Source organism: Anser brachyrhynchus (assembly GCF_964034855.1).
Source record: "Anser brachyrhynchus genome assembly, chromosome: 9".
NCBI lineage: Eukaryota > Metazoa > Chordata > Aves > Anseriformes > Anatidae > Anser > Anser brachyrhynchus.
This window is the reverse complement of record NC_137703.1, coordinates 23,320,314-23,344,242: the sequence shown is the minus strand read 5'-3', so window position 1 is coordinate 23,344,242 and position 23,929 is coordinate 23,320,314. Positions and strand designations below refer to the sequence as shown.

The 23,929-nt window shown below is 41.2% G+C and overlaps 1 protein-coding gene across 1 annotated transcript in view; it reads left to right on the top strand.

Annotated features, from left to right (window-relative positions):
- The first annotated feature begins 2,658 nt into the window (after positions 1-2,658).
- The window catches only part of IRS1 (insulin receptor substrate 1), a 72,860-nt gene continuing 51,589 nt past the window's right edge, over positions 2,659-23,929 (top strand). Inside the window, 1 exon segment of the mRNA XM_080604050.1 lies at positions 2,659-3,823. Within this exon segment, the coding sequence (XP_080460176.1) occupies positions 3,810-3,823 (14 nt within the window). The 5' untranslated portion in view covers positions 2,659-3,809.

Here is a 23,929-nt window from a genome sequence, read left to right as displayed (position 1 = left end):
TGTGCAGGTCCAGATCTTATTACTGGATGTACAAGTCTTGAGGTTGTGGTTCTCTTCTGGGACCTAGAAGATCCTGACTTCATTCCTAATTCACATCCTGTGTTATCCCAAGCAATCTTATATTTTCTATCTTTTTGGGCCCTTATTGATAAGTCAGGAAGAATAGAAGTCACAGGAACAATGGTAGGTGAAGTAAATGAATGATGCTGTGATCAATTGGCCCCATATGTAGAAAGCCACCATTCTTGTACTTTTTACCCAAGTGTGAGGTCTGAAATTTTGATTTGCCTCCTGTTCTACAAAAACTGTTTGCTAAACAAGACAAACAATCAAACATCTTCTGGATTAGTTTATACTTATATAAATATCTTTAAGTATAATTATTTTTTCTGTAAGAAAAATTATTTAAGAAAATTAAGAAAATTAATTAAATTATTTAAGAAAATTATTTTTTCTGTAAGAAAAAATAAACCTGCTGCTTTCTATCCTTAATCTCATGCCACCGTTCACCTCATGGATTTCTTTTACTGTTTTGTCTGAAGGTTTATTTTTCTTATCAATAAAATGGAATAAAATGTAAAATGCTGTTTTACAAACTACTACTTTTTAATGGAGAATTTCAATAAATGATGAAATATATTTCTTTAGCCATGCTTATATATTTCATGTACATGAGATTACCCAGATGCCCTTAACATGGAAGATGTTTTTGAGTAAGAATAGCAGTTTGGTTAGGCTGAAGAGTTGGCACCTAGAAAGTTACCTGAGTACCTGTAAGACAATGTCCCTTTCCATTTAAGCAGCTTTTAACAGTATAGCTTCTGTTTCCTATTTTTGTCTGAGCTGATTGAAAGAAAATTCAGTACTTTGAAAGAAAATAAGGGAGAAATAAACAAAAACATCATTTTCATAAGCCACGTACAGTTAGCACAGCAGTGACGCATATGGTTAGCACTGCTTACGCCTTACTGCTAACTATATAATCCATGAAAATATTTATATTACAGCTATTATCACTGTAAACTTTCAACTTAGTCATATGTTGAACAATAATGAAAAAGTGACATTGAGATTTTTCCGTTGCTTAATAGCACAAGGTTTAAACGGGTTTTAGGAGCAGTAGAGTACCTCAGAATACTAATTTTTCTGATATTTACTGAGTTTTTCTTATCATGAAATAATTGGGAAGGAACAGCTTGCTATGGAATGCGTGGATGCAGATTAAATGCATATCCGAAGGATATTTTTTTAATTAACGCTTTGAATCCAATAGCAACATATTTGAAACACTGTTTATGTTAATCTCAAAGAACTGGTTAGGACTAGCCTACAAACATCAGAAGAATGTCTAAGCACGGTTAGAATAAAGGAACTGTGTGACTTTCTTATGACAGTATTTACAAACAGTAGAAGCAGAAGTAGTAGCCCAAAATTTGATACACAGGATATTATGCATCTGTCAGAAAATTAACAAAATACAGATGATTAAAGGACTGGTTTAAATACGTAATTAGTTTATATACAGCTATTTTACCTCTGCTACCATTCTGGTTCTGAAAACAAAATAATGCTTTGGAAACTGTGGAGCCAAGCCCTTCTGAGAGATACATACGGAAATATGATCTGATAACAAATGTTTTGTGTGAATTCAGGGCTTAATCTTTTGGAGTCTTTGATCTGCTAATAACTTTGTCTTTGTCACGTAGCCCACCCATACTAGCTTTTCCTTAGCTGGTAGCGTACTTTCTCCAGTTCAGCTGTCACCATCACTAACACTACCACTTTATAATACAGTGTGGACAAATGGTGTGAAAAATGTAGATGCTTTGTCTCCAGCCTGTAGAGATAAAAAGGAATATATCCTGGAGGTTCTTGATTTGCACATATAGTCTGCCGGAAGGAAAAGAAGAAACATCTGTTGAAAAATAAAAGAGTCTATTGGTCTGAATATGGGCCGGAAGAAATGGACTAACATCAAAAAGGTTTCATAATGCTTACATCCAAAGGGCCTTTGATCATCTAGTCACCTCCTGCTTATCCAGATACTTCTACATTACATTGAGAGACTTCAGTTAAACCAAAGCGTTTTCATCCTTAAAATCCTAAGCTGTTGTATGTCACCAGTGGAGAACATAATAGACCAAAAGACAATGTTAAGGAAATGAATGTGTGCAATATGCCAAGAAGATGGTACCAGACAATCTCTCTACTCAACTAAAGAGCTTTATAAAAATAAAATAAAATAAAATAAAATAACTCAAGGTCACTGGTGAAAACAAGCTATAATACAACAGTTTATTTACTGTGGGACAATAAGACAGTAACCTGCCATCACCTAAAATTGATTTAAAAACGTAATGAATATGCAAACATACTTGCTTGACCACAGGAATCTTAATAATCATTACTGAAACAGTCTGAAAAGTTGTTAACTGTAATAATACTATAGGCAGAAAGTATTCTGTTGAATACAGTTCTTTTTTCAGTGGCAACATAATTTACATCTCATCATTCACAGTTTATACAAAATGCAAAGTTAAATTATATTCTGCTGCTGGCAGAGTTTTTGTTAATACTGTAGCTGTGAAAATTTTGTGATTATTTCCCATTTCTATAAAGCATTCACATAATGTTTTCTTTTGTGGAAACATGGGTTTTGATCCAATTTTTTACAAAATTTTAACTGCTTTGTAGCAAGGCTGTATCAGTAATCTGGTGACATTCTTGTGCACGCCGTTGGCCTGCACGGTGCCAGGACAATTGAAGCAATGTGCTTGCCTGGGGTGATGAAATATCAATTTTTAGTACTCTCGGGTTCCCAGCTCTCAAAGTTGGGCTAATCCAGAGGCAATAGTGAAGGGCTTTATCTGGCACTCCTTGCAAATAAGGATTTGTCAAAGATAGTAAAGGAATTTCTCCAGAAATTACAGTAAGCCCCTTTTTGGAAGTCTTTTCTTGTTCTGTATTTGTTACAGATGTAGGAGTAGAATTTGTGTTCTTCACGTTTTTGTCTTTTTAATCTAACCTTGGATGTACGACACATACACTCATCAACTCAATCCATATAGCATGTCCTTTGCAGAGAGGTTGAGAGGCCGGAGCATGGGGAAGCATTTGGAAGAGGGGCTGCTGCCTTTTGTCTATGAAAGACTGGTCCTAAAATTTGACTTCATGATTCAGTCTTTTTTTATTTCTGATTTTATACAATGAAAGAAGCTGAATTTCCCTTGGAAGCTTGAATCCCAAAAGTATTACGTTCATAATTGAAATGGGAATTACTAATTTGTTTGTTTGTTTTCCTGTTTAGAGCCGTCTTTAAGTTACGTTCAACAAAATTAAGCCTAACCAAGGCATCTGTCCTGGGGAGTGCACTGATAGGCCTTAATTCCCCTGACTGGCCTCACCTGGGTTCGCCCACCCACATGCACTGCCCATGGGCCCAGGAGCCCCATTTCAGGACAGCCCCAGGCCTTTGATTCCTTCCAACGTCTTCAGTTCTACTACACCTCTGCTTGGGGGCCTTGTTGGCTTAGGCTGGGCCTGGCCTAGGCTGAGCCTGGCTTGTGGGCACGTAGCTCAGCCTGGCCATCCTGGGGCTGTGCCTGTCCTGTGTGCACTCAGCAGGACTGATCCTGGCCATATCCTGCAGATTGATTTTGTGGCTTGGCTTCTGGCCTGCCTCGTCACTGTGGGCATCCTCTGTGATCTGGGCTCTTGGCTGAACCTGGCTGCCACCTCTGGGCCTTCCCTGCTCCTTCCAGCATGACCAAGGGGTGAATGTGATACTCGAGGCAGTGGATCTGAAAGTGATGATTCAGAATTGGTAAGCTCTTTTCAAAGCATCTATTTAATTTCCTTTGTTAGTGCTTCTGCTTTTAAAACATTCAGTAGAAATGATAAAGCTTCCTCAGAAAGGAGAAAAGTAAATTAGATGAAGATCAAACTGGCTTTATGGCACATCTAAGTACTTTTAACATAAGCAATACTGCAAGAATTATAATGAAATAGTGTAACACTATTGACTTTTACTAAACCTGGGAGTTGCATTGTATTCATAGGTTGCAGCTAGGTCTTAATGAGGTTCTGACCAAGAGAAATTTCACTTCTACCGGGGGGGATGTGTAAGGAATTTTCTGGCAAGTGTAATATATTCTGTTTAATTAGCTAATATAGATAGGAGAAATAGAGATGCTTTCAGGCACACAAGGCCTTATTTAGCTCTGAAATAGAAGCAGCAGACTTCAAAATTAAATACAAATTGGGGGCAATTCTTGATTCTCTTCAGAGCATACTGGAAGTTGAACATAGCAGCTGAGTGGCAATAGCTTTCTCTTGCGTCTCCATACGAAACAGGCATCAGTGTTTAGGCTGGTTTCAAACAGTAAATTTCACACCTGTTTTTGTGGTAGTGCTGTTGGTGTCCTAAGGACGAAGACAGGGCATGTAGTACCTCTTGTTGTTGGAACCAGCAAGTACGGATGGAAGTTTTACTTCAGACTTGAAACAGCAGTGGGAGATGCCTCAGTGTTGCATTTCTGTGCCTGCCTCTTGTGAAGCCCAGCTGAGGCTGAGAAGTGATGTGCTATGATGCAGTCACTGCGCAAACAACTGCAACACCCAAAGAGGCTGCTGTCTTCCTTCTGTAGCTTATTTTCCCCTTTGCTGGAGGTGATTGCCTGTCACTCATCTACTGATAGAGCTTTCTAGTCTTCCTTAAACAAAAATCACAAGGGGAAAAGCTTGGGACCTGGCTGGGGCTGTCTCCAGGGCCTGGGTGGGGCTGGCGGCGGCAGGACTCCATCATCCTGATCAGAGGAGGCAATACAGCTCTGAGCAAGAACAGGTAGTGCAGCCTGGAGCTGTATTACCTGTCCCACAGACCATCCTGAGAGCAGAAATCTCACACTTCAAAGGCCATCTCTGGAACAAAGCGAAGTCCGGGGCAGGGAGCATACAATTGGCATGGAATGAGCTCCAACAAGGGCATAAAGATAGTGCTCAGCCTTCTGCGTGGTTACTGATGTGAACTTTCTAGGACTTGCTGAGGTTTCTGGGGATCTTCCAGCTTTCTAGGTAGAAGGGCAGGTTTTTCAGTGGTTCCAGGGAGGCAAACCCTCCTACTTCCCAAAGAGCCGAAGAATTTCCTTGGGGATTTCCCTGGGGACTTCTTCCTCCTCTACCAAAATACATGTGAGAGCATATTTACAGCTTTTTCTTTCAGCAGCTGTATAATGTGTATTTTTCTGCTACCTGTCACATTTACTTCAGCTATTCATTGCTTTTTAATTTTGATTTCTGTCCAGTAAGCTTGAGAAACAAAATTTTAATTACTTTTCTTATTCTCTTTACTGGCTTTCCATCTGTAAAATAATGGTCTCTGGCAGCTTGTTGGCTTTTGGCATTGCAGAGTACCTAGATCAGTTGCAACAAGGTGACTCAGCGTTCTGCACAGCCGCTTGTGAAGATTTCAGCCAGGCCTTTGCTTGATTAATGAGCATTGGCCTGTTCTTGAGATAAATTCGTGCTGGATTTTGCCCAAGGCCTACAGAGTGGGCACTCTGGGGAATGTAGTGGAAGAAATCTGTACTTGAAATGACTTTTCTTTTAGATCTATTTACTTAATGATTGCTTGAAGGTAATACCCATGATAAGGGGGAAAGGTCAGTCAAAAATGTAAAGAGAAGTGTGTTCATTAGAATTTTCCACCATTCATGTATTAAAGCCAGTCTTCTCTGAGGGAAAATTTTGGTATACTCCCTACCGGGCCAAGCCCCTGAACTAGGTGGGAGCTCAAAAGGCATCAGCTTGTACAGGCATGGTGCCTTTCTGAGGTGGCATTTGTGACACTGGGGACCTGGCAGCAAGCAGGAGTACCCCTCCTGCCCCTGCCAGAGTTGCTCTCCTCAGGGATGACTGACATAGCCATGTTTATGTTGATCACCAGCCACTTATTAACATGCATTTAATTTGATTTCCTGAAAAAAAATGAAGTTTAGCAGTTTTTACCTAGATGTTAGCCTCTGCCATGAACGTGTGAATCAATTAACCTGATTCAGTCGCATCTGCCAGAAGCGTGCGTTGCTCATGGGCTGCAGCTCCAGCACCTCCTGCAGCTCACTGAGGCTCCCACTTGTGGTGGTCCCTTTTTGGTGAGGGAAGCTGCTCTATACCTCTATGTAACGAGAATGGGGCCAAGGGTATGCATGCAGATCCAGGAGCTGAGCTCAAGTACGAGAGACCTAGCTAGAGAGGCTGGTTAGACAAAGGTGGGCTGTCCAGCACTGATCACTTTTTGCCCTCTTGGTTGCTGAGGGGCAATGCATCAGTGGCTTTGTGAGTAAGGACACACGGCTTTACATGCCCACACGGTGTGGTGGTTCTTCTCCAGATAGCAGGTTGACATAGCTGCTCAGGAGACATCAGAGACTTGAAGGCTTTAGTTAGAAATGAGAAGCAGAGAGGAAGAGGGGTAGCTAAGCAGCGTGTTGGGAATGTGTTGGGTGAGCTGAATACTGTGATGAACTGGATATGTGGAACAGGAGATCAGGGTTAATTTTTCTGCTATTCACAACTTCTACTTTTTTATAAGAAGTTGAGCACCTATCTGTTTTGATGCAGCATTAGGTTGGGGGAGGTGAAATAGTGTGCCAAAAATCCTGCCTTACAAAGTACATAATTTATGCAGTATTTGAGAGCATGTATTGGCATATGAGAGAGAAGTTTCTCTGAAGGAATCATATGATTCTGCATATCCCAGGTTCATTTGCAGAAGAAATCAGTGGATGTGCACACACAAAAGTCAGTATACTGAAATGAAGCAAGCACCAGAATACAACACAGTATGTGTGTTTTTAGAGTATCTGTCAATCTAATGTAATAATAAATAAGTAAACAGAACCTTTTTAATTTGTGCAAGTTACTCTATTTCAGGGATGAATTAACTAAAACATATCCCTATGAAATAACCTTCATTATATAAATCAGTGTGCTGATGGATTCCTGAGTTTGCAGCCAAAAAACTGCTCCACCATAGGTGTGAAGTTTCCTGATCATCTAATAAATTGATAACTTTGAAGCCTAGTTGTGACAATTTAAATGTCATCACTATTAAACAAGTTGCCAAAATGCAAACAACCATCCTAAGTCATTAAAATGTAATTATAAAGGACAGCTGGGTCTACTATCAATCTGGGCTATGGGGACTCATAATGGGGAAAAATATGAAAGTTCCACACAAGCAAAATGAGACTGCTGTACGTGCCAAAGAGAAGCTGCATGGGAATCAAGTGAAATGTCTTTGTGCATACCCAGTTACTAATGCTAATAGAAGGCTTGCATTACGGATACGGACATAGGAGATGGTGATGGCATGACATCCAATAAATGTCTTTACCTTCTCTTTGCATATATGAAAAGTCCTTTTGCTTATAAATAGGGTAGGTTTTGCAAACAAGAGGTGGATAGACTGGATAGTAGTGGCAATTTAGCAGAAATGACTGTGAAGTGGGACGAAATTTGCTCTGTTGTAGAATGCCAGAACAGGTGTTAAGCCCTGTTTTGAGAACCAGGTGGACTTTAAATTTGCCTTTTTGGCTGAGAATATTAATAAAGAGAAAAGGGGCCGTCAGGCTTTGCAGAACTGTACCACGTATGTTTGACACCTGCTTGTCTCTTTGCTGGACAAAAAAAAGATGAGCAAGAATTGATGGGAGAAATGGGTGAGAGTCAGGCTGGAGCATTGTGGGGCTCTCTGTGAGGAAAAGGGGTGCTTGGGCAAGGACTGCAGGCACCCCAGGGACTGGGGTGTGCTCAGCCTGGGGCAGCTGGTAAGTCCCATTTGTCACCTCTGGCTGCAAGCCGGGCCAGTCCCTAGGATGCCTGCCCTGTTCTGCCTTAGCAGCTTGTCACTGTCCTCACTGTCCCTTGCTGGAAGCTACTCCTTGCACCTGCGGGGTCTTTCCCCAGCCTGTTACAATCTGGATGGAGGCATGATAGAGAAGATTGGTAATTCTACCTGCATATGCCAGCAGGGTTTACAGAGCAATTGCACAGAGCTGGTAGATCTGAGCTGTCCTCCAGTGGTGCTGGGGAGCAATGCGTTCCTCAGGGGGCCCAAGTGTGGCTGGAAGAGCACTTATGAATGGCCTCCAAACAAAGCATTCAAACTCCAGGAAATGAATAAAACCTCTTTGAAACGTTCACGATGTGAACAACAAACCCAGTCCTTGCTCAGAACTCGCAGCTCCTGCTGAATATGGCGTAGCTCTGAATTCATCCTGGTTTCAGCTGTGTCCCAGTAGGTTTTGTTTATTATTCAGTGATGCAGCATGTAGCTGATTTGAGATTTACTACTGATATGGACAGTGCAAATGGTGGAACATGCTGTAACTGCTGTACTGCTTCCTTGAAATAGGAACACGAAATGGGTCCACAGTCTCTTGGTGTTGTATGTATTATGGGCATACAACAGTTGCCAGCTTCCACAATTAAGCCCCATTTTCCCTCTGTGTGGCAGGAGAGGTGGAATAAGTGGGAGGTGATGATAATTGTTAATATTCTAAAAGAAACATACTAAGTGCATTGATGCACAACATAAAATAAGTAATTCAAGCATTGGATAGGTTCTTTTTGAGGCTTTTACAATTCTAAATACAGAAAAAACTCTATATACGAATGCTACTATGCTATTTGAAATAGGCTGATTTACAGGGAAAAAAATCATACTATAGCACATCATTCTCAAGACAAAAGAACCAAGTATTATGCAAACGATCCCAATGTGTATTGTAACTGATCAGTATTCCTAAAATATAAAGGTGCTGAATTCTTCATATATCTTTTTCTAATATGAAGTAAAACCTTGTGGTGCCTTGGGGTGTTCATTGTGCTGAAAAACTTGTTCATTTATCTGAAGAAAAGTGTGCTATTGCATGTGGCTGTTTGAACCATTCATTTACTTCATTTTGTGTTCTTGGAAAGGATATAATAATGCGGTGTGCTAGTGTAATTACCTACCTTTCACCTTTGTAAATTGTAATTTTTTGTTTGTTTTGTAAAGAGAATCAGTTGGTATGGAGCTTAGAGAACCATGTAAGTTTAGGAACTGTTTCTAATGAGCAGTGTTTTCTGATGCAAATGAAAAGCCAAGTTGGGAGATATTTTTTTTTATGCAGAAATGATGCAGCTCAAAGTCTCAACAGACGTTGTCCTTTTTTGGCAGGTTTGGACTGCCCTACTCAAGGGCATAAAGAAGCTTCAGCCTATCAAAAACAGAAACGGGACGCAAACCTGCCAAATGTAGGGAAATGAATAAGTGGGAGAACAATAAAAGCCAGTAAAGCAGGAAATCTCATGCAGTGTGAATGATTTCCTATATAGCATAAGCAAGATTTTCTGCTGTTTGTTTCACACAGCTACACTAAGGGAGAATAAATTTTAGTCACCAGTGCTTGTATGAAAAGCATGCAAATTCCACCAATCACGCTGGCTAATGGATGGGTTAGTTATTTTGGAAAAGGAAAATTAAGCTTTCCTCTAATTTCCATTCATGTCCTCCCAATGTGAGCTGACAATTTACTGCTGTTTTAGGAAATTAAAATGAAATGTTAGTTTTCCAGGTACACCGAAGAGGTTTTAAAATTAACTTAGTAAAGGTGAAGCTACGTGGTATTTCTCACTGCATAGAGAGAGTCAGCAGGATGACATTGGAAAATATCCATGGTAATAGTCAGTTAGAAAGTCTGCAGGGGATAAGGTCAAAGAAAGGTTAGCAGCTGACATCAAATCAGAAGCCAGATGTGCTGACCCTTAATCATAGGCATTGTGGACTGCAATTCAGCATAACATTATTGAATTCACCTTTAGATTAAGCTGGCCTGCATTGACATGTGCAAACCCATATGCAAGTTAATGGCTGTGGCATCCACTTAATTATGCAAGCTTTGATAACAGATCAGTGAGGTGACCTCTGCAACCACCATTTTCAAGGTCCTTAACTATTTGCATTTTCAACGAACGGAAAGTGGCATTCCTCGTTTAGGTCATGTCGGATCATTAGCTTTGTGTATACAAATTACTACCTGGGAATAGTAATCTGCAGAGAAGTTTGTTTTTTTTTTTTTGCATGATTATAATAGAGCTGTCAAACTCTGCATTCTTATGTTTAGTCATCTATTCATGTACTGATGCAAAATATTCCAAAACCTTTGGGATTGTGGAGGACCCATTCATAGAGACAGTAATTCCAGTACAGCCATTGGTGTTGCTCAGTAAACTGAAGTTAAGCATGGCTGGAAATTTTTGGAAGATTGAAACCTCTTGGAAAAAAAAAGTTTCAGAAATGTCAGGAGATAACAAAAATTTAGATTATGTATGCAAACCCTAACTGTTCCTTGTTGCTTGTATGATTTTGAAGTCTTCAATCATGAGATCACACTGTAGAGATGCTTTGTATTAAAGCTGAAGTGAGAGGGCTTCGCATGGTGCAAAGTGAGATTCCTTCTAGTTTAACAAATGTTTTTGGATTAATGTAAGCTTAACATAATGATATATTGATGTGGTGTTATCTTTATTCAGTGGATATGCTTCTGACTTGCTCGCTTACACAGTGCTTACTCAACAAACTGCATAGTAATCAGTAGTATTAAGGTCACCGGCAACAGATCTGCCTGTCATACTCTGCACTAAAAACCCGTAGTGAATATTGCAGTGGTACTGAATCAAACTAATTGCTGATTCCACTGAGATCACTCCCTTTTCCTGCAGGTGAAGGGATTTAGCCAGGAGCTGTACAGGGGTACTATGCTCTTTGCAGTGTTTGTGTGTAGCTGGACTCTCAGACAGCATAAGGTATGTGTGCTAAAGAGATGGCATATCTCTTAGATTGTACATCTGACCCTCCTCTCAATGAGGCCACTGCAGTGGGAGTTGTGTATTCCTGCAGTGAAACACCTTGATAGCATCCATAATGACCTGGAAACCCACATCAAATGTTATAATCACAGCTATTAGCATAGTACCCCCGTTCTCAGATGCAGAAACCACAGAACTCAATGATCTTATCTCATCTCTCCACAAGGCAAGGGGAGGTGTATCTATGGGCCAAGCTTTTTCCCTGCCTGACTTTAGAGTGTTTTCTGTATTTCTCAGGTCCTAGTTTACTCTTTTGCATTCTATCCTTTGTTCCTATCGACTGTTGCTGTGGGAAAGCACAGTTGAAGAAAAGTTATTTTAACACTTAAACCTGAATTTATGGTCATTGTGATTTCATTTGGATGAGGAGTTTCAAGCCAACAGGCTTTGGTGGTGGTCTCTGCTCACAGGAGCTTCATCCAGGAGATTAGTTGCTGCAGTTCTGAGGAATGAAGCTGTCAAGGAAGACTGTCATCACAGATTTAAGAAAATTATCTTGGCTATATAAGTCTGCTTCCATAGAGCCAACTGCAGCCCTCCAGTTCTCCTAATAAGCATCTACTCCTGGGGAAGGCTTTGTACTTCTGAACAGGTAACCTCACTTGCAAGTCTTAAGGCTTCACAGTGTGCACCTTTTTCTTACATGCACACTTCCTTTTGGATGCCTGATGTGCGCAAGTCACAGCTGTGAAGTGCAAGACTCCCAAAGCATGGGGTATTTATCCATGTTGTATTGCCACTCTGGATGCAAGCAGCACGGTGGGAATCTCCAGCGGGCTGGCAGAGGTGGACATTGTAATTCAGTGCCTCAGCTGCAGCCCTGAGAGCACCCGTAGAACACCTGGTGGGCTAATTCTTATTCTCAGCTGACTGATGCCAGTTGTTGTCACCAGGTGCAGCTGAGAGAGGGTGGCACAACAAGTATTGTTTCATCCCTAGTACTTTTAGAGTTCTCCCCAGCAGTACCAGCAAGGTAGAGAGGCTCATTGCTACCAGAAGCAGGCTGTGGCTGATGGGCAAAGCTGTACTTCTGTAGCACGTATTCGCGGGACCCTGATGCGCACGTACCTAGGATGCTATATGTTGTCTAGCAAGTTGGGCCTGTGTTTTATAACAAGTTTGCTACAGCACTTCAGCATAACAGAAGAAACTGGATATTCTACAGTAGCTTAATTGAAGTTAAAAAGAAGACATTCGAAGTTGGTTAAATATGAAAGTGTTTCATAATAAGAATGAATTCCTCTGGGATAATATTTTTATTAATTTCTCCACCACATGGACGGCTTCGGACTGGAGGTTAAGAACAAAAGCTGGATGCTTCTGCTGAAATTATTCATATAGGAATAATTACTGAGGGCAACATTTAAACTTATCTTCCAGTTCCAGACTTGACAGCCCTTTGAGACGATTAGGGTGAAGCAGACTGCTCCATTAACTTTTTTTCAGGTTGTTCTGCAGACTCAGGAAGGCATTATTTATACTCTGCTCATGTATTTAAGTTGATCTTTGTCATTGTGTGGCCAGAAACATCTGTTTGAAACAAGAGAAGCTGAGATTGTTAATCAGCATTCTATTGGAGGGAATTAATTCTGTAACAAACTCCATAGCTATAGAATCATGCAATAACTGGAACCTTGCTGATAGCATGGGTAAATTGAGGATTTCATTGTATTGAGATGTCAGCCTCGCATCTGTCTCTGCTACTAAATAATTTTTAAAGGATTAAAAAGCCCAAGAGGTATCCTGTCCCTGTATAAATTAACGATTCCTTTGCTATCTCCTGCGTGCTATTTTTAGAAATAGCAGAAGAAACAGACAAATCAGTTGAGCAACTGTATTCATGCTTGTAGCATAATCCTATGAAGGAGGGAACAAATAAGGCAATTGTACTCATCTGCATAAATCAGAAAATCCTTAGTAACATGTTCAGGTCTTATTTTGGTAAAAATATTCAAATTGGAAACTCGTGTGATCCCTAAAGATTTTGGCCTGAGAAAGCAAGCAGAGGAACTACAAATGGACACAGAAGGGGTGTCTGAAGGAAGCCTCTATGAATGCTGGCAGTAACAGCCAGGAAATGTTAGGGTGCAAAACATACAAATATTATTCACAGTATTTACACTAGCTTTGTGATTGTGACATGAGGCAATAAATACAGAAGAGATCGAAACAGCCAGATAAATCCTAGTGGTGCAGACTTGGGGAGATACTGGGTGAGGAAGTTGGTGAAACTGACCTATGTTTATTTGAGGTCTGGTCCTTGAAGTAAGAGCCCTCAAGGAAAAGAACAAAGGTGGGATTCCTGGGAATAGCCTCATATATAAAAACTGTATAGACCGTAGGAAGCCTCATCTGTGTTCTACAGCTCAATCAAATGTAAACAGCCTATTTTTCAGTCCCGAACTATTTCATAATGGTCTTGATTTCCCAGATTTTACAGCTGGACTCTATTTCCTTTCAGTCTGCTGAAACCAATCAATTGACAAATACTTTCTTGCCCACATCCAGAGACAAAAATGCAGATAATATCCCTTTTTGAGACCCTTCCATCCTTAGCTGGTCTTGTGTTAGGTGACAAACAGTTGCTCCCTGTCCCTTCAGTGTAAACAAAAGCATGTAAATCTGTGTAAGTAGGGAGACCATAGAAAGAGGGTGCTCATAGACTCTCTTTTCTGGTTTCTATGGACAGACGATATGTTCTGTGTGTATATATATATCTCCTACATATCTGTTGGCTACTAATAATCGCCAGAAATGCTTTGTAGAAAAAAAAAAAAAATAATCTAGTGAATGTAACAGCATAATAGGAGGGCAGGATATATTTATGTAAATGAACTCAAACGTCCCCAAGAATTAATTTATTAAAGTGGTTAGAAAAGCTAGCAGAGGATAATAGGCATGGAGACCTTCTGCTTGTCAGCAGAGGCTGTTAATTGGTGGGACTTGCTGGAGTGCTGTGCATGCCAAAGCGGTGCAAAATCATTTTCAGCACTAGAGAATAACCTAATAGCAGTAACTAGAGTAACATGTGTTCATGTATTTATATTGTTATATGTATTAAATGCTGTTATTTATACTTGTGTGTGTGTTGTGTGTGAATGCACAGTGAAATAATCAAGTTAGAAAAGTCCAAGATACTTATCAGTGTTTTTATGGGCACTTTATTGCAAAAAACCTTCTCTCAATTCAGTCATCTGAATTTCTTAAGATGTGTCTTTTGGTTCCCAAAGTTAGCTAAGTTATTTTACAAAAAATGGAATTGTTAGATTTTTTTTTAATTTCTAGGAGCAATTAGTGAAAGAGGTGGAAATTCTGCTCCATTTGTATTAGCTATGTCATACTGAATACAGTATTAGTGCAACAAGTATTTTTCTCTAATTTTGGTAGACGTGCTAAGGAGACCAAAGTGTATTTAATACCATTTCATTTAGATAACTTAGCTTAATTTTTGATAAAACTGGTGTTGACCGCAGTAGTGCCTCATCAGAATTTTTCACTTATAATTATGTTAGTGTTTGTTGAGCTGTAGGTCCTGGGGTGAGTACAGACCATGGCTGCAAAACAGGAAAGAATGCAAGAACCAGAGAACTCCTGTACAGTAATAGTAGAACCCGTTTATTCTAATACTGTAACTTCAGAGGGACTCTGTAAACTGCACATGATGTGGTTTAGGTCTTCTAAAACGACTGTCAGAATTGAAAAAAAATTAAACTCAGGTCAATGTTTGATTTATAATGTTTGGCTTTTGGTTAATTGTCTTTATCTTTGTGTCTCATTCTACTCCTAAGAGAGCTTAATTCAGCTAATAAAAATGTTTATCTGGAAAAGATGTGCATAAATTACTATTTCCTTTTCTTTCTATATATACTACATTTTCCTTTCTGCTGGAATATTTTCACTGTAAACAAACTGAGTTTACCTTGGCCCTGGAGTTAACAGTAACTTGGATCCCCTCAGTTTACTAATGAAATGGTTAGAACTGATATACAAGAAATATTTTTTTAATATAAAATGAGCTCAGTAATTGTTTTATGGCTGGATCAACACTTCACTTGGATGACAGGCTATTTCCTATTTTTGTGTTTCTGGTAATCAGAAAGAAGAGCCTATTTCTCTATTATTAAGCTCCCAGAAATCTCAAAAGACATTTTTTTGGAAGAAAGTTACACTATCTGTTACATAGCAATTCTTCAAAGTACTTGCTAGAAACAAATGATGTAACAGCACTGTTGGACAGATCTATTTAGGGCTAAACATACACACTGTGGTGTGGTAAATAACTTTCTGTTGCATATATTCAGGTTGCCTGCTTTGATCATGAGATGAAAATTGGACCTTTTTATGACTTACGCGTAGTCATCTTTATGCTTAGTCATCTCTAATACGAACCATCTCAGATGGAGAATTAAAGATGAAAACCAAACCCCATTATTTTATCACAATCCTTTCCAAACCTGCCTGGTTCTTTAGATCTCAGACAAATAATAAACCAATACTAAGACTTTCAGTAATGTAATATATGTACAGTTCTTCAATAATTTAAAAAATATCTTAAAAATTTTAGCCTACAAGGCAAAACTGGCTTTCACAGACTAGCGTCTGATTTTCTTGCTTAGTTCTAAAGCGTTAGACATAGGAAAATATAAATAAAGAGAAATAACATTTTAAGAAGGCAGATAAACTTAAGTTTTCTTCTCATTTGATTTCCTTGCTCATTTGCATTTTTAAAAAAGTTGTTCTTCCTGTTACTAAATATCCCATCAATGTGGTTTCCATTGATTGGAGTCCCACTCATGTGCCTGTATCCATATTGTTTGGCATTCCTGAACTTCAGAGGCTCCAAGCTCATTTGTTTACAACCAAGTAGCAGTTCTATCCATTTGAACTAGATCGGTGTTCTTAATCTGAGCCCCATCTTTTTGGGGTGATCAAGGCAATTAAATACTTGGAGTCAGGTGCCTGGTCCCGAGTGAGCCATGCCATTCCAGGCACTCAGCATATCCCAGGTCTCTCCCAGGACTGGCAGATGTGGGCCGAGGTCCACGCAGGACCTCAGCCCTTCCAGAGGAGAATCTGCAGTGGTTCTTCTCTGTGCCTTCAGCTGAGTCTGAAATATTTGCAGGAACCAGGATTAGCAGGTGTTTTTGAGAATACCCTTGCTTCAGACCTGTTAATTACATTTGACCTTATTGAAGCAATGATGGTAACGATGTCCGAGTAGCAGCTACTCAACTTCCATTAGTCTGAAATCAGTTTTTTCAGAGATGTCCCCCAAAATGACTGTTCTAATTTGGCATGTATTGTTTAAGTAGCAATTACTGAGGTAGCATTTTAAAGGCATTTAGTGCCTTTCATTCTATACAGCAAACCTGTGCCTGGAAGTAGGAGCTGAGAGAATCTAATGGATTTTGACTAGACTGTTCAGAACAGGCTAAAAGGAAACATTTGAATAGTGGTAATAAAGAACAAATGCAGTTTGGGTTTCTTCATGCAGGCAGAAGTCAAAACTATTGATTGGATTTTATCTAAGAGATTTTTGTCTGAGATCAGTCAAAATCTTGAGTTCTGAAAGCATGTGAAAATGGAATGAAGTTCTTCCAATGCCATCCTTTGCGTAATAAAATGTATGAACTTGCAGGTATACTTGCTTGTCATGGGGCACATGTGAAAATATTTTTCAGTGCTTGATACACCCCCATTCACCCTGCAAATTCCACCAAATGCGAATAAAAGCTTTTGGAAACCAGGTCAGAGTAATACATAAAGCATATTAATTAACATGCTTAAGAGTGGTTAAACTGTAGTTTTATGCTTAAAGCTTAAAAAGAGATCTTTGAAAAACTGCAACGAATGCACTTGAATCAGCTGTAGGCGCATATTTGCACCTCTGGGTGATAACTTCTGCCTGAGCATTTTCCCATACAACTTTTGCTCGCTGATGTAATGCTGTGGTGGGAATGGTTAGGAATGTTTAGCAGAAGTCAGCAAGTGGGAAGAGGTAATAGATGATGACCGATAACTACATCCAGCTGAGGTGATTCCATGCTGAGTTCAGTTCAGGTCTGCCTAGAAAGGCCATTTGCTATGGAAGGCAGCATGGTTACAGTGTCTGGGGTATTATTCACAAGCACAAAGTCTTTTTGCATGACAGGTGTAACAAAAAAGCGTATAAATAGCAAAATTAGTATATTACTGTTGCTTGCATCATACACAAGCACGTGGATATTTTCTGGGTTTCATCCCAGAAACTGCTCAGATAGTATGGTTTAGGAGAGGTATGGGATTCTCAGCAACTCATTTAATTTCTACTTTGAATCATTCTCTGTCCAATACATCTTTTAAAAAGCCATTGGATTCCCCACTGCAGTAACTTAAAAGAATATTTGGCAGTTTCATAAATGTTCCTGTTTAAATAATGTAGAATTAATACCACTGTTTACAAATGTATGTTTCCTGAAATGTAGAGAACTTTATTTTACAAATAGGCGTACGAATTTCTCTAGAAGTGGGAAACTTTTTGCCTTTGTACTTTGTTACATTAAGAGCAATGTGCAGTAACTGTTGAAAGATGGAAGGGGATACCTACATCTGCACTGCTTCATCATTTGTTGCACTCTCACTCAAGAGGCTACTCAAGTGGCTAGCCTTGACGCTACCCCTCCTATGCTGTGCCATACTGTGTCTGGAGGGTTGTTGAAATGCATCCTGCTAAGCTTGTGCTTAGTAATCTAAACTTTCCTTTAGTTTGACAAAACGTTCTCAAAGTTGGGCTCCACTGACCATCTTTCATAATTGAAAATAAATAAAAAAAAAAATTAAGTAATATATACAAGACAAATGATGCTTTGTCCAATGAAAGGTGCTATATCACCAGTGTGATCTTGAAAGACAGTACATGCAGTCTAATACTGTAATTTCTAAATCACACTTGTGGATGGGATGGACTTATTTTTGCCTTCACTGTCTAGAAAGTGAAGGTTAGATTGTGCTTCCTGATCAGAAAGATCTAAAGCATTGGAATAATGATTTTAAAATTGCAACACACTTAGATTATTAATCCCCACTCTGTGGGTCATGCATATGAATTTTCATTAAATTATCTATTTGAATCCAAGGCCTGGTTCTGTGTCCCCCTCAACTAAGGATGTAATTTTTAGATGCAAATTGAGACAAACAATGGCTCACAAATAATGGACTAGTTCTTACAGTATTTTGTCATACAATAGCCTATGCTATAGACTCAAACATGGAAAATGTGAACAGTTTTAACTCTGTATAGGATCAACAGAACAACTGTGAAGTGCATCTTAAAAGCGTAAGCATGTCTGCTGAGTAATACCAAGGCTCATCTAGGCTGATATTTGACAGTAACCAACAGAGGATATGTAGAGGCATGTGCAAGTGGCACCCATAAATGGTGATGCTTATCCAAAGCATTTATCTGCCGATTTTTCAAGTCACAGCATCTTTTGGCAATGATTTCACAGGTTCACTGATGTTGTCTGAAGAAGTGGCTTCATACTCGTTTTGAACCTTCTGCGTCCTTTATCTTTTGCACTGGAACAATCACTCCTCTTTTACTTTCTCCATGCCGGTAATGATATTTGCGGATGTCACATCCCATCTCAGGCACTCTTTTTCCAGCCTGAAAAATCCTAGTCTGTTAGCTCAGTTTGGGCTATCTTTGATCACACATCCTTATCTTTTCCAATTCCTTAATAGTGTTTTCAAGACCAGAAGGATTTTCCCACAGTAGGCCAAGGCAAAGTGCACCATAGATTTATAAATTTACAAAATTGTTCTCTATTTTGTTTTCTATCCTTTACATGATAATTCCTAATCTTCTTGTTTTTTGATTTTACAAGAGCACTTTTTTTTTGATTTTTACAAGAGCAGTGAGCTGATATTTTCATAGTGCTACCTCTTACAGTTCCCAGAGCTTGTTCACACGTATCTGTAATTAGCTGTCTCTCACTGAATATGAGAAGTCAGTTGCTTTTTCCTGTGTGTATTTACATGTATCAAAAAGCCAGCATATCATAGTGTCATGAGATTTTTTTCAGCAGCTCTTTGAACCTGTAGTAATTCTTTGAAAGACCAGAAACTAAGAAAGCATGTTCCATTTATGATCAGCATGCCACAATTAAGTTTGATCCTATCACACAAGTGAAAGCTCAAGGAAGCCAGAATCAGAGCTGGAGTCTGTGAAATAAGTCCATACCTTCCTAGATCAATAAAAATCAATAAACTTTGTCAAGTATCACTGGACATAAGCTGGGTCTTTAGATAAGCTCTATTGCTAAACTCTTTGAAAAACACAGTAGTGCTCCTTTTTCTCTAGAAACCATTCCTGGTTAATATAACTGAGAAATCAGTAATGATCAAAGACCAGCAGCACTTCCCGCTAGGAAGTAATTGGCACCGAGACTAGACTGCAGTGCAAGGACTAGCAGAAAGACAATTGGTCACAGGCAGCTTCTTTATGGCCAAAAAGAGGTCTCCAACTTCACGCTGACATGTTTTCCATGCACCTGCTGACACAGTGGACCCCGAAGTATAGTTAGGCCACCTCTATTTGCTCCTTTCCCGCAGAGCAAGCAGGCAGACAGCTTATTCTCTTATCTCACCCATGGGATCCTGTAGGGATCGACATTTCCTCCTTTTCTTCTGTGTTTGCTAGAAAAAACACTGCTGGCAGCAAGAGGCACATTACCTTCTGCTTTATCTATGATTCATGGTTAAGCAGTGTGATAACTAAAAGATGAAATAAAGCTGACTGAGCAAGACCAAGATGCTGCTATTGTCAAGCAACCGTGGGCAAAACTTTGTATTTGGCTTTCATTTTCATACCTCTGTGGACTTTGCTACAGGGGTTAAAAAAAAAAAAGGCGGACTTATGCAACTCCCTTCCTCAGTCAAAAGTTGCTTGAGACCATTGCTTTAAGACATGCACAGACAAAAATTATTATAAATTGGATAAAAGATCCTGTAACTTCACTTTTGAAATTCATGCTCCAGGCAATTTTGTCTGTGGAGAAGGAAACAGAATTGAAGCAAAGAAAAAAGCCTGTGAAGCACTGACACCTTTTCTGAACATATTACAAGATGGAAATCTAAAGATAATAGATGCAGAGCTGAAGGTTGATCAATGTAGTCTGGGAATTATCCAAAAGTATTGCTTAGTTTCCTGTTAGTTTAGTGATAGTTCAGTGGGATAGCCACTTACACTTCAATGGAAAGTATAGGAATGATATTTTAGCTTTCCTTGCTTCTTTAAACAGAGACATACAAAGTTACTTAAATCTATATGAATTATTTTTTTAAAGATAAGACCTGGTTAATCAATGCATAAAATGTAATTTAAATATTTGATGTAATTAGTGTATGTACTCTGTCTATATGTTGGTATCAGTAAAACTGTTTTACATGTGTACTGGCCGATCCACTGAGAATACACTGTAGAAAAAATCCTAAGAAGTGACAGATGGAAAAGATGACTTAGACATTTTTAGTTCTCATTACCGTGATACGCTTAAGTACAACTGCTATCAGATAAGCTTACTGTTTGTAATGTAATACATTTGAAGATTGTCGTTAGCCATTCCATTAGCGCGCTTGATTTGCCTCAAAGAGATGACAGTAGAAGCTGGGGATGTAAGATCTGTTTCCACTGTAGTCATGGTATTACTACCATTCCTTTAACAGAAATTAAACAGCTTGTTTACTTAAGTAATGATTTAACTAGCTTACAGTCAACTATGCTATTTTTGAAGGAGTTATGCAAGTTTCATCCTTACTGTTGAATGCAGAGAAAAGTAAATAATACAAATGTGCTTAAACAAATAAAATATGCAATCAAGTCAACCTTGGAACAAGGGCCAGAACATAACCATGTCAATGTGTAAAAACGCCTGGTGGGAGGAACACAGAGCCAGACTCCTCTCAGTGATGCCCAGTGGCAGGACAAAAGGCAACAGGCACAGGCTGAAATACAGGGAATTCTGTTCAAATGTAAGCCTTTCTTACAGTGAGGGTGGTCAAACACTGGAGCAGGTCGCCAGAGAGGCTCTGAGATCTCCATCCTTGGAGATATTCAAAACCCAGCTGGACAAAGACCTGAGTAACTTGCTGTGTTTTATCCTGTATTGGTTTACTGCTGGGATATTCTAGAATGTGAGAGCCTTTGCAATTAATTATGAAGCCTGAATTCTCAATGGTCCCCTGTCAAAGCAGGGGGAATATTTAATAGAAAAAGCCAGGGCATGTTCTTCTCTTTGGTCTGCTGCTGTGTGTGCTTATGTACCTTACACAAAAGTGTTGTGTTTCAGAACTTTGGAACACAAGGAGAGAAAAAACAAAACCAGAAAAAACAATTCCAAGATGTCCTGTGGTATGATGTAAGATATCTTCGAAAAATAGGCTTGAAAATATGCTAGAAGTATTAGTTATTGCCTGTTAGTTCTGCTGGACAAAGGACATGAATCTTCATGAAGTTTGAAAACACTTCTGGGACACTCAGTGAATCCCACTGAAAACCAGATAACAACCAAAAGTCATTGCATCTGTCAAATCGGTTTTGTTATTAAAGGGAATGTTTCCATGATAAATGGAACAATTTAAATATACTGTCTACCCACATATTGTGGACAGGACCATCTCCTGCTTTTACCCTCAGATCTATGTTCCCTTGTGCAACACAGTGCACATCAGGTGGTTTTTGTCCTCCATCAGGAGCTCATTCCTCTTGCATGCTGTATCACTTGCCAAGGACATCAGGATCCTTTGGAAGGGAAAGAACAGGGCAGAGTAAATGCAAGCTATTACTTAATATTAATGACCTTACCTACTATGTGTAAAATATTTGATTAAAGAATAGTCTATATTCTGTGCACAAACATGCATTCCCACATCTGTGGAGGGACAGGGAGAGGAAGCTCAGGAGCTATTCTCTTGCCACAGGAACCACTGCCTTTTTAGTGTGTGCAGCTCAACGCGTGTATGGTGGTGGTGCCCTCTGCCAACAAAACATACCTGGTGTTAGTGACAGCCGCGACAGCTGATCGCAATACTGCCCCACGGCTGGAATTCTGTCCCACAGCTCCATGACATGGGCTGGGGAAGCAATTTGCTGACATACTATTTCAAGATGTAGCAAGCTTCATCTCAAGGTACATACAATGGATTTATTTTCAATACAAACATACGTTTCTGTCATGGCGAACTGCAGCATGAAGGGGAGGAAAGAACGAGATGATAGTACAGGTTGTTATGGTATAGGCTATTCTCTGCTCAGTCCTTATGTCTTACCAAGTAGATTCTGCTCTTACATTGCAAGTTGTTACCGTGTGTTTGGTAAATGCCGTTAAACAGAGCTATGGTTTGTGTTATCTGTAAGAGAGCAAGAGACAGGGGTCCGCAGTGCTGCCTGTTGTCCTCTCTGAGTTTTCCACGTGTCTGCAAATATTTCAGGGGAATTTTTCCCATTTTGAGCAGCAAAGCTATGGCCTCAAATAGTTGCAAAGCCACAGTCTCCAGACAACAGTTTGTAATGCACTGGAAAAGCCTTTACCTTATTCGTTCCGTGTTTGGGCCTACGTGACTCCCCAGAAGGGGAAGGTTTCAACCTGACGGGCGGGCACGAGCGTTGTCGGGGCGCTGAGGAGCAGCAGGGCCCGGGCGCGCGGGGAAATGGCGGCGGGGCACGGGGACCGGGCTGGGCGCAGGGCCCCTGCCTCTCTCCAGGGACGGAGCTGAGCCAGGAGCGCCCCGAGCCGCCCTGGAGATGGCAGCATTGAGCAATTTATTTTCCGGAGTAGGCTTGCAGCACTTGTTTCCTCCTCGGAGGTGGAAGTTGTGCATGCAGCACGTTTCGGCCCTGCTAACTGCAGAGCGCGTTGAATATTCAGTTTAACTCAGCCCACAACGATGCGGGAAAACACACTCGGCTACTTGACGCTACGCAGAGTCAAATAATTTTATTCGGGGAACCTTCCCCCGGCATTTCTGCCGAGCGGGACTCGCTTGGCGGGCGGGGACACGCTTCACCGGGGGGCTCGGGGGCTGCCCCGCCAGCGGCTTCCACAACCACCACGCCGCCAAATGGCGTCGCCGCCTCCTCCTCGCTCCCCGCCTCGCCTCAGCGCGGCCCGGGCGCCGCCTCCCTGACTGACGGGCGGCGGCACCAATGCGGGCCGCGGCCCCCGGCGGGCGGAGCTGGGGCTGGAGCCGGGGCCGGGCCCGGCGGTGGCGGCGGCGGCGGCCCCCGCGGCCGCGCTGAATGAGGGCAGGGAGGGAGGGAGCGGAGGGCTGGCCGGGAGCCTGGCGGCGGCAGCGGCGGCGGCTCCGGGGATGGTCCACGCAGCGGCGCCGTCCCGCGTCGTTCTCCTCGGAGCGAGCCTGAGCTGCGGCGGCGGGCGGAGGGGGTCCCCGCCACCGGTCTGGGTGCGGGGCGCCGGGAAAGTCCGCGGAGAAGCCGGCCCGCAGGGAGCCGCCGCCGGCCTGGGGCGCGGGAGGGGGCTGCGCCGCCGGGCGCCGAGGCGCTGCCGCCTGGAATGAGGAGGAGGAGGAAGAGGGGATGTGCCTGCCTGCCTGCCGCCGCCGCGCCTGGAGATGGCACTTTGTGCGCCTAACGAGATGGGACTGAATGGGGTCGCCAGCCTCCTCCGCACGGCCGAGCGGGAGAAGCAGCAGCAGCAGCAACCTCAGCGCTGATACTTGGAGGGCGGCTGCCTTGTGGTTGTTTGTTATTTTGGGGGTTTTTTTATTTTTTGGGGGGGACGAAGAGTGCTTTTTTTTTTTTTTTTTTTCGGGTGCAAAGCCCGGACTTTGCAAAACAATCTCCGCCCCCAAGAGGATATTTAATCTGCAGCAGAAATCGCTACTCGCGGAGGCAAACTTGCGAAGGGAAGCGGGGTGCTGGGCCAGGCGGGCACCCCCGGCCCGCAGGATGCGTGTCCCCACCCCGGCCGCTGCTCCTGGGACGAGGCTTTCGGCTGCACCGAGCGGGACTGGACTTTTT